We start from the raw sequence: 17,685 nt of genomic DNA, 5'->3' as shown, positions 1-17,685 counted from the left end.
CAGCCTTAAAGGAGTTGGGAAGGGGACATAGGTAAAAGAAGGAAATGGGGTGCTTACAAAAGTAGAGACAGGTTTTACCTACCACCCCTCCTGCAGTGGTACCCAGGAACCCATAAGTGCCCTAACCCCCCCACACTGTTTTAATTGTTCTTCTCTGTTGATATGAATGGTGGATGTTTTATTAAAAAGACATTTGAATTCCTTCCATCCTTCCTCCAATCACTTCTCTCCATCCTGTCTTACTTCTCTCCTTCCAAACTATGTCCTGCTAAAGACATGGCTTTAAAGCAGGTTAATAAGACTGTAATATGGAGACCTGAATTATGGAAGGCATTGTAGGGCCTGGCTCAATTTCACTGGCCTGCTCCAAGCTAATAACCTCATTCAATCAGCTTTGCAATGACAATACCTCAATTTATATCTCCATCGCTGACCACACCTTGCAGCTCCAAATCTATGCAACAAAAAAACCATCATCATATTCAACACATCCAAAACTGAGCTCATCTTCCCCTCAGACCTGCTTCCTCCTCCAGGGTTCTCTTGTTTTACTAAATAGCCAACCACTGAAATGGCTGCTCAAAAGAAAAACTTAAGAACCATTACTTACATGCTCCCTCATCCTACACATCCACGTAATCAGGGAACTCTAACAGTCCTAACTCCCAGGTCTCACTTGAATCTGCCCATTTCTCTCGGCTTCCTAAGCCCCCACCATCTCTTGCCAGAACAACTGAAATAATCCTCCAAAGTGGGTCTCTGCCTTCAGATTGACCCCCTTTCAATACATCCTCCACACAATGTCCAAACAACAAACCTTCTAAAACACAAAATATGATTATGAGCAACTCTCACCTGAAAACTCTTTAATGGCAGCATGTGACCTTAAAGTAATTCAAACTGGTTACCATAGACCCTGCCCACCTCGCCAGTGTCTTCCCTCACCTGTCTGGAGATCTTCCAGTTCCTTGAATGAGCCAGGCATTTCCTGCCTCAGAGCCAGTTCTGCCTGGAGAAGGTGTTCACGGGAAGGCTATCTTTGCAAGAGGTTTCTCAGACATTAGAGATGAAGAAATGTGGAAGACTCATCTTATACCAATATCTGCTCCACGTGGAGCAAATTATGTGTGGATACAGGCCATCTGTTCAGTACCTGTTTGTATGGTACAAAATGGCTAACTCAGAAACACTAGCGAATTATTCATATTTCTCTTTTCTACTTAGCAAATACTACCTTCTGAAATGCTTCAAATATTACTTTAACTTGATGATATGTTTTAAATTTTTAATCAAACATATATAAATTAAAATTTTGATCCAAATGTTTTTCAATGATACAGATTCTAATCACTTTCTCCTAGTTTTTTTCATTCGTTCCGGGAAAATTTAATTTAAATCTGGTGTGATAGAAAGGACCCAGGTGGCATTTGAAGCCAGGTGGACTTGAGCTCAAATCCCCAAGTGTGGTAATTAGGTAACTTTGAAAACTGCTTAACTTCTCTGCAATTCAGTTTCTTCACCTACAATATGATGATATTCAGGGTTGTTGTGAAGAGTAAATGAAACAGCATGAATAAATAGTGGGACCTTAGTAAACTTTATTCTTCCTCATTTATTTTATATCCTCTATATTTCTGAATACAGACATACCAGCCAAGTGGTATTTTTTTATATAGACCCACAAACACCCATTTTATAAACACAAACTATAAAGACCTTCCAAAATTGATACTTAGATACAATGTTGTGGGACTATTTGTGTGTGTTATTTGGGACACTGGAACAAAGCCAAAGTAATTAAGTCTCTTACAAATTTAGTAATATAAAAGGCTCCAGGCACTGGCCATTGTAATTATTCTATTTCTGGGAAGAAAAGAGACAGGTTTATTTGCAGTATCCCATGCTTAATCATTAGTATTAAATGAATTCAGACCAGAACTAATCAAAGAAGCAAACAGCTGATTACTGCTGTTTTGTAAAAGAAAGAAGTAATTGATGTTCACATAGGTTAAAACGGCCAAAAAGGCCTTTAAATAAATGGCTCAGCTTTTCTCCCTTTATAACTTGTTTTCAATGGTCTTTAGTCTGTGATTACTTAAATATTCATTTATTTCAGAAGTCTTTTTGTGCAAATGCCAATTAAAAAACCAATCACGTTCTTAATAAATTGGGCTAACAACTTCTTTCAAAGGAAGAAACAAATAAATCACAATGTTTCATCTATAAAATTTGACTTCCTATGACTATCTAGGCAGTTAATTCAATTATAACCAGGAAAGATCATGAAGCCTCATAGATTTAGTCCTGACGATTGAGTTCTAGGGCAAGGAAAGGCTCTGATATTACATGACACGAAAAATCTGTTATATTTTATTTGTTCAATCATTCTACCTTATAATTTTCTCCACATACATTTTGTACTCACTTGTTGACTATTCAGTATAACTAGAGTGCCTGCACATTTACAATTGTGTCAGTAATTGGTGACCCAGTTGCATTTTATGATCTGGCTAGCAATATTGGTATAATTAGCATATATCTTTCTTTTGGCCTTTCAAAGGGGTATTACAATCACTAAATTTAAATTCCAGTGGTGAGCCACAGAGGGTGGAATCCTTCCTACCATTATAAAATAATGCCTTTTTTTGCTTATTCTGAAGATTGACCACAGTATAGGGTTGGCATAGGACCTAAACGTGAAAGATAATTCATTTAATTCTGACCACACTTGCACCCACTCTGCCTGTTAGATTCTTTAACAGTTTCTATAGTAATATGTTTTACAGAAAAGGACTTAATTTCAGTAAAGTGGAAGATTTGTTTCCTATAATTAAAACTTCTACTTTTCCAATAAAAAGATAGACATTGTGTGTGTGTGTGTGTGTGTGTGTGTGTGTAGTGAGGAAACTATGTTGAGGGAAAATGTTAGAACTTCTCTATTCTTATAGGAAAGCCTTGATAAATAAGGAAGAAGCCAGAAGATAGGGAAAGGCCCATGATACTTAATTTCATGGTATCAACTTGATAGGGCTGAGGGAAGCCCAGATAGGTGGGCAAACATTATTGCTCGGTGTGTCTGGAGGGGGTTTCTGAAAGAGATTAGCATTTGAATTGATAGACTCGGTAAAGATCACCCTTACCAATGCAGGTGGGCATCATCCAATTAGTTGAGGACCTGAATAGAAAAAAAGGCACAGGAAGGGAATTTTCTCTCTCTTTTCTTGATCGAGGATATTCATCTTCTGCCCTCGACATTGACCCTTCTGGTTTTCTGGCCTTCAAATTTGGGCTAGGATTTACAGCACTACCTTTCCTGTTTCTCTAGCTTACAGACAGAAGATCATGGAACTTGTCAGTCTCCATAGTCATGTGAGCCATTTCCTATAATAAATCTCCTCTTAAATATGTCTACATATCCATATATATCCTATTAGGTTTCTGGGGAGAAACCTAATACAAGGCCTTTGCTTTTAGGTGTGGAACATATACAAATGAACGGATAGAGATGAAGGAGCAGTGAGAATGCAGTCTGCTCATGCTGGAAGCCAGGGCATAGCCAAGCTGAGTCTCCAGCAAAAAGCCATGCCATTGACTTTCTATCAAGGAAACATCATCAAAATATTGAGAGCTCATGAAAATCAAGAGTGTGTTGTATCAGAACCTAAAGGTGATTGCTAATAGAGGTGTGAAGCTTAGAGTACTACAAAAAGGGATACTGAAAATGGTCTCACTTAAAAAATTAGGAGTCTATCCTTCTCAGTCTCTTCTCCAATACAAGAGCTGATTCTTACAAAGTAACTTGAATTTTATTTTGGGATAAGCCAGATCTTTTGAGATACTTGGATTACATTTATTTAGCATCTAGTACAGTGTAAGTGGTCCATGGATACCATCCAGAGAGATGTTAGCATGAACAAAGTAATTATAGTACACACTACACACTAGGTTCCTCACTTGGAGATTCCCAGCATAAATTAAAAGCCTCCAAGGAATCTTGCAGTAAAAATGCAGGTTTAACACTGTTGAACATGGTGTTTCTAAAACCCAGTTGGGTATATGTGCCTTCTTTCTTTGCCACCTACCTAATAACATTACAAGGAATGTTAGTTTGGAAAACATTGATTGTGTCAATTAAAATGCTTTCAGCTGCAAATAACAGAAAATCCAAAGAGAGTAGCTTAACCAAATAGGACATTTATAAAAAGCACAAACTGAAAAGTTGAGAAGGAAGTGACTACTCCTATTACATCCGTGGCTTCAGTGGAACAATAATGTCAGGGCCAGGATCTCCAGGATTCCCTTGTCCCTTCATTCATAATTACAAAATGGTGGAAACAGCTCTCATCCAAGATGGTCGAGAGGTTGGGACTGTCAGCATTTCTTGTTTTCATCCAGAAACCAAAGCATTTCAGAAGCCACCCAGCAGACTTCCACTTCATCCCTTGCCTAAGTGAGCTGGATAGTTTCTGTAATGGAGGTAGGCAACAGAGAAAGAAACGGGCTATGGCTGGTGAGTTAGCCAACCTATGGTTTCTTCAACAATGGTAGAATTACTTTTAGAGACTTGCATTGTAGCTACATGCTTTCAGCTTCCACCAAGGGTTACTGTTAGAACCAATTGTATGAAACCTACTGTTGTTTTTCTAGTAAGTGCATTCTGTTCATGAGGATGTTGGCCAAAGTAAAAGAATATACTCTAATGATACCCACATGAGAACCTCTTCTCAGGCTCAATGCTATCTTCTCCCTCCCTGCCATGCTCATTCCAGAGACAATGTTTACCCCACACAGCCTTTTTGGTTCTACCTTAGCCCTAGAGGCCACATTGCTGCTGTTGGACCATTCTCTACAAAGTCCCACAACACTCAATGTGCACAGGGAACTGGGCAAGTTTCGTATTGCTCCAAGACCTATAGATTTTTCCTTCTTGTTGCCTTCTGAGACTTTCCCGCTCTTTTCAAACTCTATGTTCTCAGCAGATTTAAGTCTTTATAAATAAAAGCCCCAATGGAACAGGGGTTTTTTTTCTTTTGAGTGCTACTATATATCTCCCTGATGCAAAGAAAGTCTCCTGATATAAAAGCAAAAGATATAGGCAGAAATGATAAATTAGTATTATAAGAATTATTTGGCTACACACTACACATAATAAACTAATCACAAATTACGATCTTTGGTGTTTAATATCTGTCTCTCCTGATTGGTTATAAACTCCACTCATCTGACCCACATTGTTGACCACCTCTGTCCTTACCTTGTGCCAAATTTTTACTCTTCCCACCACACCCACCTCTACTTCCTTTACTCTCAGCAGACCACTAGCTGCAGTCTTCTTAGGAGAAACAGATTGTCCCCTCACTTCACACCTTTGTTGTCACCCACTTTCTTTTTCATTTTTTCTGTTGGGAGACATTTTCTTTATTCCAGCCAAAGTTGACCTCTGCCTTTGTGCTTGTGATCTCATCACTTTCTCTGGCATTTTCTATCATTAATCATCTTGTGCTCTTACGCATTTCAACTGTTGCCTCCATGTGGACTTCTCTCCTTTGCCTATTAATTTTTTCAAGTCTTCCCCATTTTAAAAAATGTTTTTAAAAAACACTCTTCAAACTATAGTTCTCCTTTTCCCCTAGATTTCTTGGAAGACCAGTATATACCTGTGGCCTCTACTTTCTATTTTCTCAACTAGTTGCAAACTCACCATTCTAGTAAAATCACCTATCCAATGACTACTCAGTCTTCTTCCTCTTGGACATCTGCTTGCTAGACAAAGTGAATGCAGATGAGGCTCACTTCCCTGTGTCTTTCTGGCTCTCCTCCCCTTTTAATCATGTTAGAGCTAAGAGAATTAATGTGATAATCTAGATTTGGGGTCAAAACAAACTAAATGTAGCTCATCATCTGTTTTTATAAATAAAGTTTGATTGGCTCACCCATTTGTTTGTGTATTGCTTATGACTGTTTTCATGCTCTAAAAGCAAAATTGAGTAGTTGTGACGAAACACTGGCCTGCAAAGCCTACAATATTTAATAATTGGCCCTTTATAGAAAAGGTGTGCAGACCTCTTTCTAGGTGATATAAACAATCTAAATCTAGATGAATGTATAGGAGTTATTTTTAAGAGAAAATAACTATGATTATCTAAAAAGATATTATTGATAGAAATTAATGACTATTAGGGAGCACCTGGCTGGTTCAGTCAAAAGAGCATGTGACTCTTGATTTCAGGGTCATGAGTTTGAGCCCCACACTGGGTGTAGAGATTGTTTAAATAAATTTTAAAAAGTTTAAAAAAAATAATGACTATTGGAAGACGTGCAGTAAGAAAACAAAATTTTTAGAATGACACCTAGAGATATCCAGTTGGGATGTGTGGGTAAACAGTGCTATATTAACTGAGGGAGATAACATGAAGCCAGAAAGTTTGGGTGAGGAGGTGATATAAAGAGAATATGATCATGATTTTACTTAGAGCTATTTTACATTTGAGTATTCTTCTATCCAATAAGGATAATACATATGATTTCAGTATCCAGGAGGAAAATTGGGACTAAAGAGAAAAATTGGGGAATGCTATTGTGTCAGAAAAATATGGAACCTGAGAAGAAAGTGCTCACAATTAAGAAGTTCCAACACATAACAATTTCTTCTCCCTAAAGACTAAATTGTTAAGTTGTGCACACCATTTCTTTATCACACTTCATACTTTTTACATGATGATTTTGGCATGTAGAGTTGACCCTTTTCATTCATTAATTCCATATTTGTGAACTTACATACTTACTAAAATTTGTCACCCCAAAATTAACATGCATAATGCTTTCACAATCATTTGCAGACAGGATCACAGCAGTAAAAAATTTGAGATGCCGGACACACGTTCCTGTCTTAGATTGAGTGAAGTGATGCTCTGTCTTGTTTTAGCTCTCATACTGTAAGACAAATGTCCATTTTGTGGTCTATTTAGTGTCATGTTTTCTGCATTTTTGTGCTTTTTGTTAGTGACTTCTGTGTTTAAAATGGCCCCAAATCGTAATTTTGAATTGCTGTGTAGTTATGTTCCTATGCACAGGGCTGTAATGTGCCTTATGAGAAAAAATGTATTTTTAGATAAGCTTCATTCAGGCATGAGTTATGGTGCTGTTGGTGAGAGGTCAATGTTAATGAATCAACAATATATATTAAATAAGATCCCTTTAAACAGAAACTGCATAAAACAAGGTTATGCATTGATTAGTTGGCAAAAATGTTATAAACAGAACCTTGTAGGAACCTAACCCTGTATTTCCTCTAGCAATGTTTGAATATTCACTGTTTGTGGGAACTTTATAGAACATAACCAGAGTATGTTATATGAACTGATTAGTCCATAAACAGATTATAAATTTCTTAAAGAATCCCTTATTCATCTTTTTTAAAAATTCAATTTATTTAAACTATAAACAAAAACAAAAACAAAAAAACCCAACAGAAACAGTTCACCCATTTCTGGGTAAATAAAAATCCCTTATTCATCCTTATGCAACAGAATAGTACACTGCCATTCACTGACATTTTCTGAAAATATCTAGCATTATCAGAGAACAGACTTGTTTTCAAATTTATGTGGCTTTTTAATAGACAGGATCTAATAAACAGATATGTACTGAAAAGGGAGTTCAAAGATGACGTGTCAAGGCTAGAACCTTCAGGCAAGGAGGTTTGCTTTTAAGAAAAACAAACTTAGAAATACTTTAAAGCAAAAGACAATCACAGATGTAAAAAAGTGCTTTTTAATTTTTAACCAAAAGGATCATTAAATTGATATGTTTTTTTTTTTTACTGGGGTATTCATAATAATGTCAGTCAACATGTTTAAGCAACATGATTATTTAATGAAAGATGGGGGCAGTTGTAATTTGTGTGAAATTTACAATTAGAATTTAAAATTCTTTAAACTCATAAAATTATAAATTTATACTATTTCTCCAAATTGGAGGTCAGATAACTTAATTTTAATACAATTTGAAATTGAAGTACAATTGTTTACACAATGAATAAAGACAAGTTTTTAAGACAGATATAAAAATGGAAATTCAAAAATAAACAGAAGAAATGTAAACAGTTATAAAATATCAATTTATAAATGCTGCTTAGAGCAAGGCTATTCCAAGTATGGTCCGTCAGCTATTAGCAACCCATCCCAAACGAAAGAAATAACTTGTGCCAGGATGAAAATCAATTATATCATTAATCAGCTGACTTTTTTTTAAACAACTTGCTTTAAAGGAAGCAATGTATTGATATACAGTCTGGCACAGGTGCCTTATCTCATTACAGACTGCAGAACACACACTGCTTACATCCTTAAAGTGCCACTATAATTTTACTGCTCAGAGTTAACTTGACTGTGGAGAAAAAAATTAAAATGACGATTGTAACTGTCGTCTATACTTTATTTTTAATCCTATCTATCCAAAAAGCAAAGTTATTAAACTGTATAAACTCATCACAATTTAACATTAATTTTCAGATGTGTTTAAGTGTTAAGACATCTGGTTCACCTCAGAGGGGCTAAAATTCCTACTTTAATGAGGTATATCACCTACTTTTGATAGATGCTTGTTTTCAATCTTGAGAGAAAAAGAATTGAGTCATTTGTTGAGTTCTCTCTAAATACTGGTTTAATTTTCACATTTCAAACAGTGAAAATATTTAAATTCACTTTTATGAAAAAATTGAATTTTTATACTGTTTGTGCAACTACTTGTTACTTTTTTACAATAAAAATTGTTAGGGAAAAAGGTATGGAAATTTACGACTTTGTGTATTCTGTTAACTAAGGGGCAGCATATGAACTATTTTAAGATTCCTCAGACTAAAAGAAAACTGGTATAAAATATTTTTTAAGAATTAGCTTATAATTTCAAATTCAAACATTTCTTTATTTTTAATTTTTACTATGGCATAACTCCTCTAGAAATTTAAAAATAAAATATGATCTTTTGTAAAAATCCTCTTCCACCAATGGCTTACCAAGCTTTACCTGCATTAGCTTAATATGGAAGGCAAATAAATGGACAATCAACAATTTAGAAAAAACTCAGTTTTAGATATACAAGAGCCCAATGTAGCTTCTGCAATGGCTAGTTTATTGAACAACAAACTACTTCTTAAAGAATTTAAATGTATATTTACATGTCCTAAGAAGAGAGCTCCTTTGGCACCTGAGTTGAACACAATACAGTAGAGCAAAGAATCTCTAAGAGAAGGTTGTCTAAAGACTATATTTTATCTATACATAAATACATAGCCTATACATATACACATATGCACACACAAGTAGAAATAACTTTTCCTTTAAGAAATGCTGAAGATTTAAAAGGAAGTCGCCACTTAGCCAAATAAAGTGAACAGATGGCTATTAAAAACAGTTTTAAGTTATTTGGAATTTTACCAGATTTCAGAAAGTTAAAGGTTTAGAGTAATATATAATTCAAGGGGGGAACTCAAGAATTTTTTTTGGTCAAAATATAATTTCTTTTAATGTAGTAACATGGTAATGAGGTTACAATTACCCTAACATGAATCTTTAATAGTAAGCAGGTGCAAAGTCATCAAAGATAACCAAAAAAGGAGTAAATTTCCCTCTATTAGCAAAACAGTCATCAGCCACTCTGCTGACCTTCGAATCTTAGATTGGTCCCAGCAAAAGACCATTAAAGGCCACCTGGCAGATTGCCTTCTGCTGAGCCTCGTCACTCACTGGAATTCTACAAAAGCACTTGAGAAGAGCGTGATGTCATCAGATTTTATGATCACGTTCACCTTGCTGTCACAGAGTCTGGCCCTGAGTTAATAGTCTTACTGGGCTGTGATATTTTTTTATGCACACTTTTAGAACTCTGAATGACTGGCTTATATCCTAAGACTCAGAAAACATCTAAAATTCTCTAAGTTGCCAAAATCAGGCAGCATTTTGTCCTATACTCAAATAATAAATATGTTTGGCCACCCAAAATAGAGCACATTCAGTTTTATTTAAGTCTCTTCTACTCCAGAAATTCTGGAAGATGAAAATCCTCTACACTTGTGTACCATCTAATTCTCCATCTTTCAGACCTTATTAAATCTGAAGAACGTTGAGAGAGGGCAAAAGACATTTGAGTTAAAAAATGATGCCACGCTGCTCTTTTTTCTGCTCCAACTCGTATAGAGTATTCCTAATCAGGTTTCTAACTCCCTCTTTGCTCTGGTTAAAGGACCTGTCTCATATAGCAGACCATATATCCTGGAAATTTTAGGCAGTTTCAAAATATTTGTGATTGAAATATTTTCAAATGTAAAAAATCCCTTGAGCATCTATAAAATAGGACATAGTCTTCTTAAACTTGACACTATTATCCTAACAAAATTTTGTCAATAGAGGCATGGTATAGGACTTAGCTTAGAGAACCTATTAAATTCAAATGTCTTCATTTTGTTCAGTTTATTTCAACCATAACATAACCCAAATCACTGTTTTCCTTATCTGTAAAACATTTTGAAAAACCCATTTGAACTTAATTATTTCCCTAACATGTAAACTCACATGCACAACTTTATCTTTTGTCATATATTTAAATATTTCTTCTCTGCAGTTAGTATCTCAGAACAGGAAATGAAATTATACTGGTAGCTAGTAATGTAGCATCAAAACACTTCCCTAAACTCTCCTATGCAAAAGTGCATTTACAATATAAACAAGCCATAAATGAAGCTACAAACTACAACCTCACATTGGAGTAGATTTCAAATTCCAAATTCAGTCCAAATAACTCAAAGAGAAAAGTGCTAACACAGCAAATCTGAAACAAGTTCATGGGGATTGGGCAATGAGTTATCAAAGCGAAATCTTTTAGAAACCATGCTGCTATCCTCTGGAATATTCTCTTTGTCTTCTCGATCACTACAAGTTCCATTACAAGAGGATTTAGAAGTTTTGTCTTCAGAGGACCTTAATGAATGATCTTGACTTTGAGAGGAACTGCAAGTTTCTTCAGGGTGAAATAAGCTTCCAAAGTCCCACTGCTGTAGCCAAGAATGAGACAGGCAGATTTCTGCTGTTGGTCTTTTCCTTTGAAAGAAAGCATCAAGTGAAAATTTAGAACTAAAAATCAAGTTGGAAATGCCTGCTGTTTGATATACAATAGACTTATTTTTTTAATTTATTATGAAAATAACACATACTCATAGTACAGAAGAGAATAACAATACAAAGACTGGAGTACCTAGAGTTTCTTTAATACTGACATGTGCTGGAAATTCATTTTATCATGGAGCTTACGGATGATACTATCTAGTCAAAAAGCTTGAGAACATATGTTAGCCTCACAAATAAAAATTAGTAAAATTATAAAATCTCTTGGGTATAAAAACTCTGAAAAAAATACATATATTTTATAATCTTTATTATTATTTTGTGTTCTTAAAAGCAATACTGTTAAATCTTGAAAATAAAGTCTGCTCCTGAATGATGTTTATCCAATATTTTGAATTTTTACATTTTGTTTTCTCTTTTGAAAATAATATGGTCAAATATCACAGTATGTCAAAAGTTAAGAAAATATCTATTTATAGTCAGAACTCCAACCTTAACACAACCACCATTTCTATTAGAACATATGCTTTCTTAGGCTTTGACTTCATTTTTTTAAAGATTTTATTTGTCAGAGATAGAACATAAGCAGGGGAAGTAGGAGGCAGAGGGAGAAGCAGGCTCCCCGCCGAGCAAGGAGCGAGATGCGGGACCCAATCCTGGATCATGACCTGAGCCAAAGGCAGACACTTAACTGACTGAGCCACCCAGGTGTCCCTTAAATTCATTTTTTATGATCATTTTAATTTCATTGTTTTCTAATTACCAAAAAATTAATGTGTTCATTTTAGAAATTATGTTCATTTTTTTTATAAGAAAATGAATGTGCTCATTTTAGAAATTTTAGAATCTAAGTAAAAATGAAAATGAAAACTGCTTATAATCAGAAGTATTTTTACTACTACTACTAAATAACCATTCATGTCCAAAATATGGCCAGTGAGAATTTGTTTGGACTTGCATTAAGCCAATAGAATAATTAACAAACCTGTGAGTTCTTTTTCCTTAAACAGATAAGAAACTGAGTCCTCCAGGAGATTAAGTAATTGTCAGAGATAAAAGACCTGACAAGTAACAAAACCAGGATCCAAGACCAAGGCACTATATCACAGCTTCTGCATTAAGTATAGCCAGGCCATTTTAAAGTAAATGGGGCTGATCTGAGTAAAGAAAAGGGAGGTCAGCTTTTCTTTTCCTGCTCTGAAGTTGCCAATGAGAAACCTGAGTCCTAAGCGATAGTTTCAAGTTCCTTTTTTTGCAGGTGGTCAAAGAGCATCTGACCCTTAAAGATCTGACAATCAGTAATTTATACTTACCACATAACTATAATTACTTGTCTATAAATTATTCATAACAAAGCCTATCATAGCCAGCCATGTGTATTGTAAACCTATTTGTAATTATTGTAGGGAATTTCAGGGTTTAGTAGCAGGTTGAGAGAGAAATAACCCAAATCTTGTCTTTAATCCAAAATTTCCTGTTGTATGTTTTATCTATTTTCTATGTTTGAAGTTATCAATTTGTTATGTAATGATCTCTTACACCACCTCTCTTCCCATTTTATCTGAAACTTGAGAGCATACTTCTAATAACTGTATACTGTTTTAGAATGTATCTTTTCTCAATAGACATATATTATCCATTTTGTAACAGCACTTAAACAAATTAATGTTATAACTTACTCTGGATTTTTTACTAAAAGCCTCTGGATAAAGTCTGTGGCCAGCTGTGAAACTGATGAAAAAATTTCTTCTGAATAATCTACATTAACTTGAGAAATATTGAGGTATGTTTCTTGATTATCTTCTCCCACAAATGGAGATGTATGAGTTAACAACATATATGCTATTATGCCAATATTCCTGAAAAACAAATAAGGGACAAGAGGGGAACTTAAAACGCATGTTAATCTGAAAACATTTATATAAAGTAAAACTGATACTCAACATATTCTTGTCCTCAAAACTTGTACAGTTAATCTACAGACTTAAATTGCTTTTCAAATTTCCTATATTATTAAAACTAAAATAACTGTGTTATCTCAAAGTCTGTCTCACAGAAAAAGAACATGAGGGGAATGCATGTGTGTTACATAATTATAAATATAATGTATAAAATTCATATCCTGATATCTATAGTCTGCCCTTCACTCAGACACCTGTTATTCAGTACACAAAGCTGCTCGAAGGGCAGCATTTCCTAAATGGTGTCAATGACACAGTAATGATCTGTGAGACATAAACAGGAGTTCTGTGCAAATAGAGTCAGCAAGTTTGGCAAAGCACAAAGTTGGGCAGGCAGATTTTTTTCATTGCAAAACTTTTCAGACTTAAATATATTAATGACAAGTCTGGTGCTCAGGAGCCAGAAAAATACAACACATACAGTACATGTTTCCCACTTATTTAGCCAAGGACATTTTTCCTTGGCAAGCCAACTACAGTTACATGGAACACAGAGAATAAGTCTAAACTCTTCCACGTGGTCTGTGGAGTCAGCCCCCATTGTGGTCCCAACTAAAGTTCCAGTAGGAATTCCAGTTTTATTCCCTATGGTATCTGATATTCAAAATATCATTTTGCTTGTGACAAAAACTCACAATACCCTAGAGATACCATAAATAAAACTAAACTTTTGCATGAACCTGACCTCATTTTTCTGCGTAGCAAATACCTTCCTAGTTCTTCCAGACCTAGATCAGATTCTTACATCTGGTGCTTGTCTGCTGCTTCCTCCATGCTCATTAAGTATTTTACCTTATTACAGAACACGACGCACAGTACTGCAACTATTTTGGTTTTTTATTCCTTCAGGAAAGGGATTTTCCTATTTATTTCTGTACCTTTGGCTCACAGCCAAAGTATTACTTAAAAAGAATGGACAAGTAAATGTCTTCTTGTGGCATAATAATGATACTTGAAAAAAAACCTTTTATAGAAAGCCTTATTATTTACATTTGGAATCAAAGAACCCTAGGATATATACTACCCAGCACGTAATAAAAGCATTTAGGTAACTAGCAAAATCTTACCACATATCTGTTGCTGTGGTAATAGGATCATAGTTCAGGATTTCTGGAGCTGAAAGCAAAAATAAAATTCAAATTCAATACTGACAAATTTAAAAACATGAAAATTATTTTATAATAAATTAAAACTGGTTTTAATTTTAAAGACCTAGTAACATCAAATTAATAGAAATTTAGCATAGTATTAATTACCCTGTGATTAGACATTTAAACATATCTAATGTTGAGCAAATTGTATAACCAGATGGTTCGAAAGCACAAATAATATTCTTGGAGTAACCAGTAGCTATGTAGGGTTTTTGGGGTTTTTTTTATTAAGATCAATCTTAGGAAAAATAATTATGAAGTAAAATTTTAGACACTAGAATCCTTTTAAAAATTTTAGTTTTATTACTCTATGTTAAGAGTTAGCTTGTGTTATTTTATTATACTAATTTAAGTTTTTCTTTTCAGGGTAAAGAGAATCATATGTATTTATAATAACATAATGAACAAATTATGCTTTCTAGAAGTGCTTTAAATTTTCAAGTAGATTAAATATCCCTCTTAAACTATCAAAAACCTAAATTCCTATGCAATTAGTTTCCCCCCTTTTCCTTCCCCACCAGTTTTTTAAGTGCAAAATAAATTTTCTATATTTTGTAAACATTATCACAAATTTCAAATTAGTAGAGTCCAAATTAGAATTTATGCTTGAATAATAACTTTGTTATTTCACAGCAGTTTCATAATTTCTCCAAAGAGAAACTGTTTCCTAAAGCCTAATGTTTTTATTAATGAAGACTTTGAGTCATATATATTTGTCAGTTTCTGTCTGTCACACAATCTACAACCTGACACACACTTCTGTGAGCTGTGTTATCTATAATTACAATCATTTATTCTAGAACATTATAGCCCCCATTAGCATTCAAAAGTTAGTAATTTGCTTTGTTTTCATTTCAGGAAATTCAGCCGTCTTGCTGAGAAGCACCTGTTCTGTTAGTTGTATCTTTTCAATGCTCACATGGGGATATCAATATGAGCAACAACAAAAAAGCGTAAAAAGATTCTTACTATAACTTAAGATACTTCTTTTTTTTTTATGATTTTATTTCTTTATTTGACAGAGAGAGAGAGAGCACAAGGAGGCAGAGTGGCAGGCAGAGGGAGAGGGAGAAGCAGGCTCTCTGCTGAGCAGGGAACCCGACACGGGGCTCGATCCCAGGGTCCTGGGATCATGACCTGAGCCGAAGGCAGACACTTAACCGAATGAGCCACCTAGGCACCCCTAAAATACTTTAAACTTATGTGCTGCTTTATAGAACTTAAAATTTTTTTCATCTGCATCATCTAATTCGTTGATATAGTACAATATCCCTATATTATCTAATCATAGGATCTTTTTGGCATCTTTTTTCTTCAAAATCCTCCTTTTACAATCCTCACATTTTTAACACAGCAGCAACGAAGAGCAAGCAGTCCTGCTAACAATTCTTGCAAAACTGAAGATAATGTATATTGTAAACAGTTTCAGAGTTGGGACCAGGACAGAAGTAGAAATGTTGGCACTCTAGCCAACAGCCAGGCTTCAAAGGCAATAATGGACCACGTGACTCTGTTTTCCTCTTTTTTCTCCTGTTCCCTAATTTCCCCTTTACCCATTCTTCTTTATGTACAAAGCTTTTACACACAAACATTAACTTTTGGACTTATATGACCAATGTCCTATGAATTGTTGTGAATGTCTCAATAATCCTATGTATGCTAAAGTTCACATTTAGATGTGTCATAACCAAATTTCAATGCATTAAAATACCTGAACTAAATATATCCTGGAATTACATGCTCTAAAATACAGTTTTATAGAGGTATCATTTAGATGATAAATTTCAAAATGGTTGGGGCGCCTGGGTGGCTCAGTTGGTTAAGTGACTGCCTTCGGCTCAGGTCATGATCCTGGAGTCCTGGGATCAAGTCCCACATCAGGCTCCCTGCTCGGCAGGGAGTCTGCTTCTCCCTCTGACCCTCCTCCCTCTCACGCTCTCTGTCTCTCATTCTCTCTCTCGCAAATAAATAAAATCTTAAAAAAAAAAAAATTTCAAAATGGTGTAGAAAGTAAAAAGAAATTCTTACCTAAGTATTCTGGCGTTCCCATGATTTCCCGAAGTTCACAAGCATTCCCTATTTTTCGAGACATTCCAAAATCTACAATTTTTATATCTCCAAGAGGGTATATGCTGCTCAATAATATATTCTGTGGCTAAATAAAGCATAATAAAAAATGGTAAGTAATATACAACAATAAAAGAATACTAGTCTCAGATTGGAGGTAAATTAAGTGTTTAGCTATTACCCATTTCATTGAGTCATTCACCAAACATCTGCTGAACTACTTATTTAGGAAATGCTTTACACTCAATGATAAATAAAGTTAAAAATATACTCAGACGATTCTTAGTTTGGACAAAAAAGTTAGATGAATATTTGGATTGATTAACTGACTATGAGATATACTCAGTAATAAAGACTATTTAATTCTGCCTATTATAAAATTTAAGAAGCTTTTACTGTAGAGATGATATTTAAGCTGAACCTTATAGGATAAATAGGAGTATGTCAGTTAGAAAGGCACTCTAGGGAACAGCATGAAAGAAGGAATGAAGGAATAAAAAAGTATACATTTCCAGAAACAGAAAATGGTCCAGTAGAGTATGATGGTTCTGGGTCTGACTGTTGCCAGGTTTTTAGCTTAGACAATAAGAGATACGGATGTATGGAAGGTTTCAGCCATTGCTTCCCAGAACTATGTGACTTTGCTTTACAAAGCAAAGGCCTGAGGTCAATTACAAAACTCCCTGCCACTGTCATAACCCATATAGCTGCCAAGGTGCTGCTCCCAAAGTCTGCGAGAAGAATCATAAGTCTAACTTTGGGAAAACCCCATGCTTGTTTATTATTAAATCACAGAGAGATTAAAGAAGAGGAGGCAAGGGTAATTAGATCTATTGTCAATCACAGGCTTTAGGATATATAAAGCCAAGTTTATTTGCCATCCCTGACTGCAAATGCTGCGTGGTATTACATAATACACATGACTAGTTTGTCCTTAGCAGGAAAAAAACCCAACAGGAAGTTTGTGGGGGCATGATTATCCTGATATTAATGATATTGTTATTTTTCAAATATCTTATTTGTAAGGGACATGGCAGGGCTATTAGATAGTAAGTACTACCCCTCCTCCATGGGGGGGACTCACAGAGATGAACAGATTTTCTTTTTCTTTTGAAAAATGGGATAAGATAAAGAGAAAAAGTAAGTCTAGTTTGAGACATGTACATTTTAAAGTTTCTACAAGATATCCCAATGGTATCTAATCTACAGTTGGAGAAAATAATTTGGAGTTTAGGAGAGAAGCCTGGGCTATAGGTAAGAGAACTGGAAATCATCATTATTGTGAAAGTGATAGGAAAGGACAAAGGATCATGCAACAGAGAAAGTGTAGAGAAAGAGAAGAGTCCAATGTTCAAAAATGAGAGACAGAGTGATTGAAATTTTGGA

At 34.9% G+C, this 17,685-nt stretch overlaps 1 protein-coding gene across 2 annotated transcripts in view; it reads right to left on the bottom strand.

Moving 5' to 3' along the window:
- Nucleotides 1-7,402: 7,402 nt before the first annotated feature.
- The window catches only part of STK17B (serine/threonine kinase 17b), a 31,574-nt gene continuing 21,291 nt past the window's right edge, over nucleotides 7,403-17,685 (bottom strand). For both annotated transcript variants that reach the window (XM_006728154.3, XM_081813951.1), the window contains exons 5-8: nucleotides 16,261-16,387; nucleotides 14,149-14,197; nucleotides 12,800-12,979; nucleotides 7,403-11,096 (exon numbers count right to left, since the gene is read on the bottom strand). In XM_006728154.3, coding sequence (XP_006728217.1) covers nucleotides 10,814-11,096; nucleotides 12,800-12,979; nucleotides 14,149-14,197; nucleotides 16,261-16,387 — 639 coding nt within the window. In that variant the 3' untranslated portion in view covers nucleotides 7,403-10,813. The remainder of the gene's footprint in view (nucleotides 11,097-12,799; nucleotides 12,980-14,148; nucleotides 14,198-16,260; nucleotides 16,388-17,685) is intronic.

This window comes from Leptonychotes weddellii, chromosome 3 (genome assembly GCF_054177405.1).
Source record: "Leptonychotes weddellii isolate Sample4059 chromosome 3, ASM5417740v2, whole genome shotgun sequence".
Lineage (NCBI taxonomy): Eukaryota > Metazoa > Chordata > Mammalia > Carnivora > Phocidae > Leptonychotes > Leptonychotes weddellii.
This window is presented reverse-complemented; position numbering and strand designations above follow the sequence as displayed.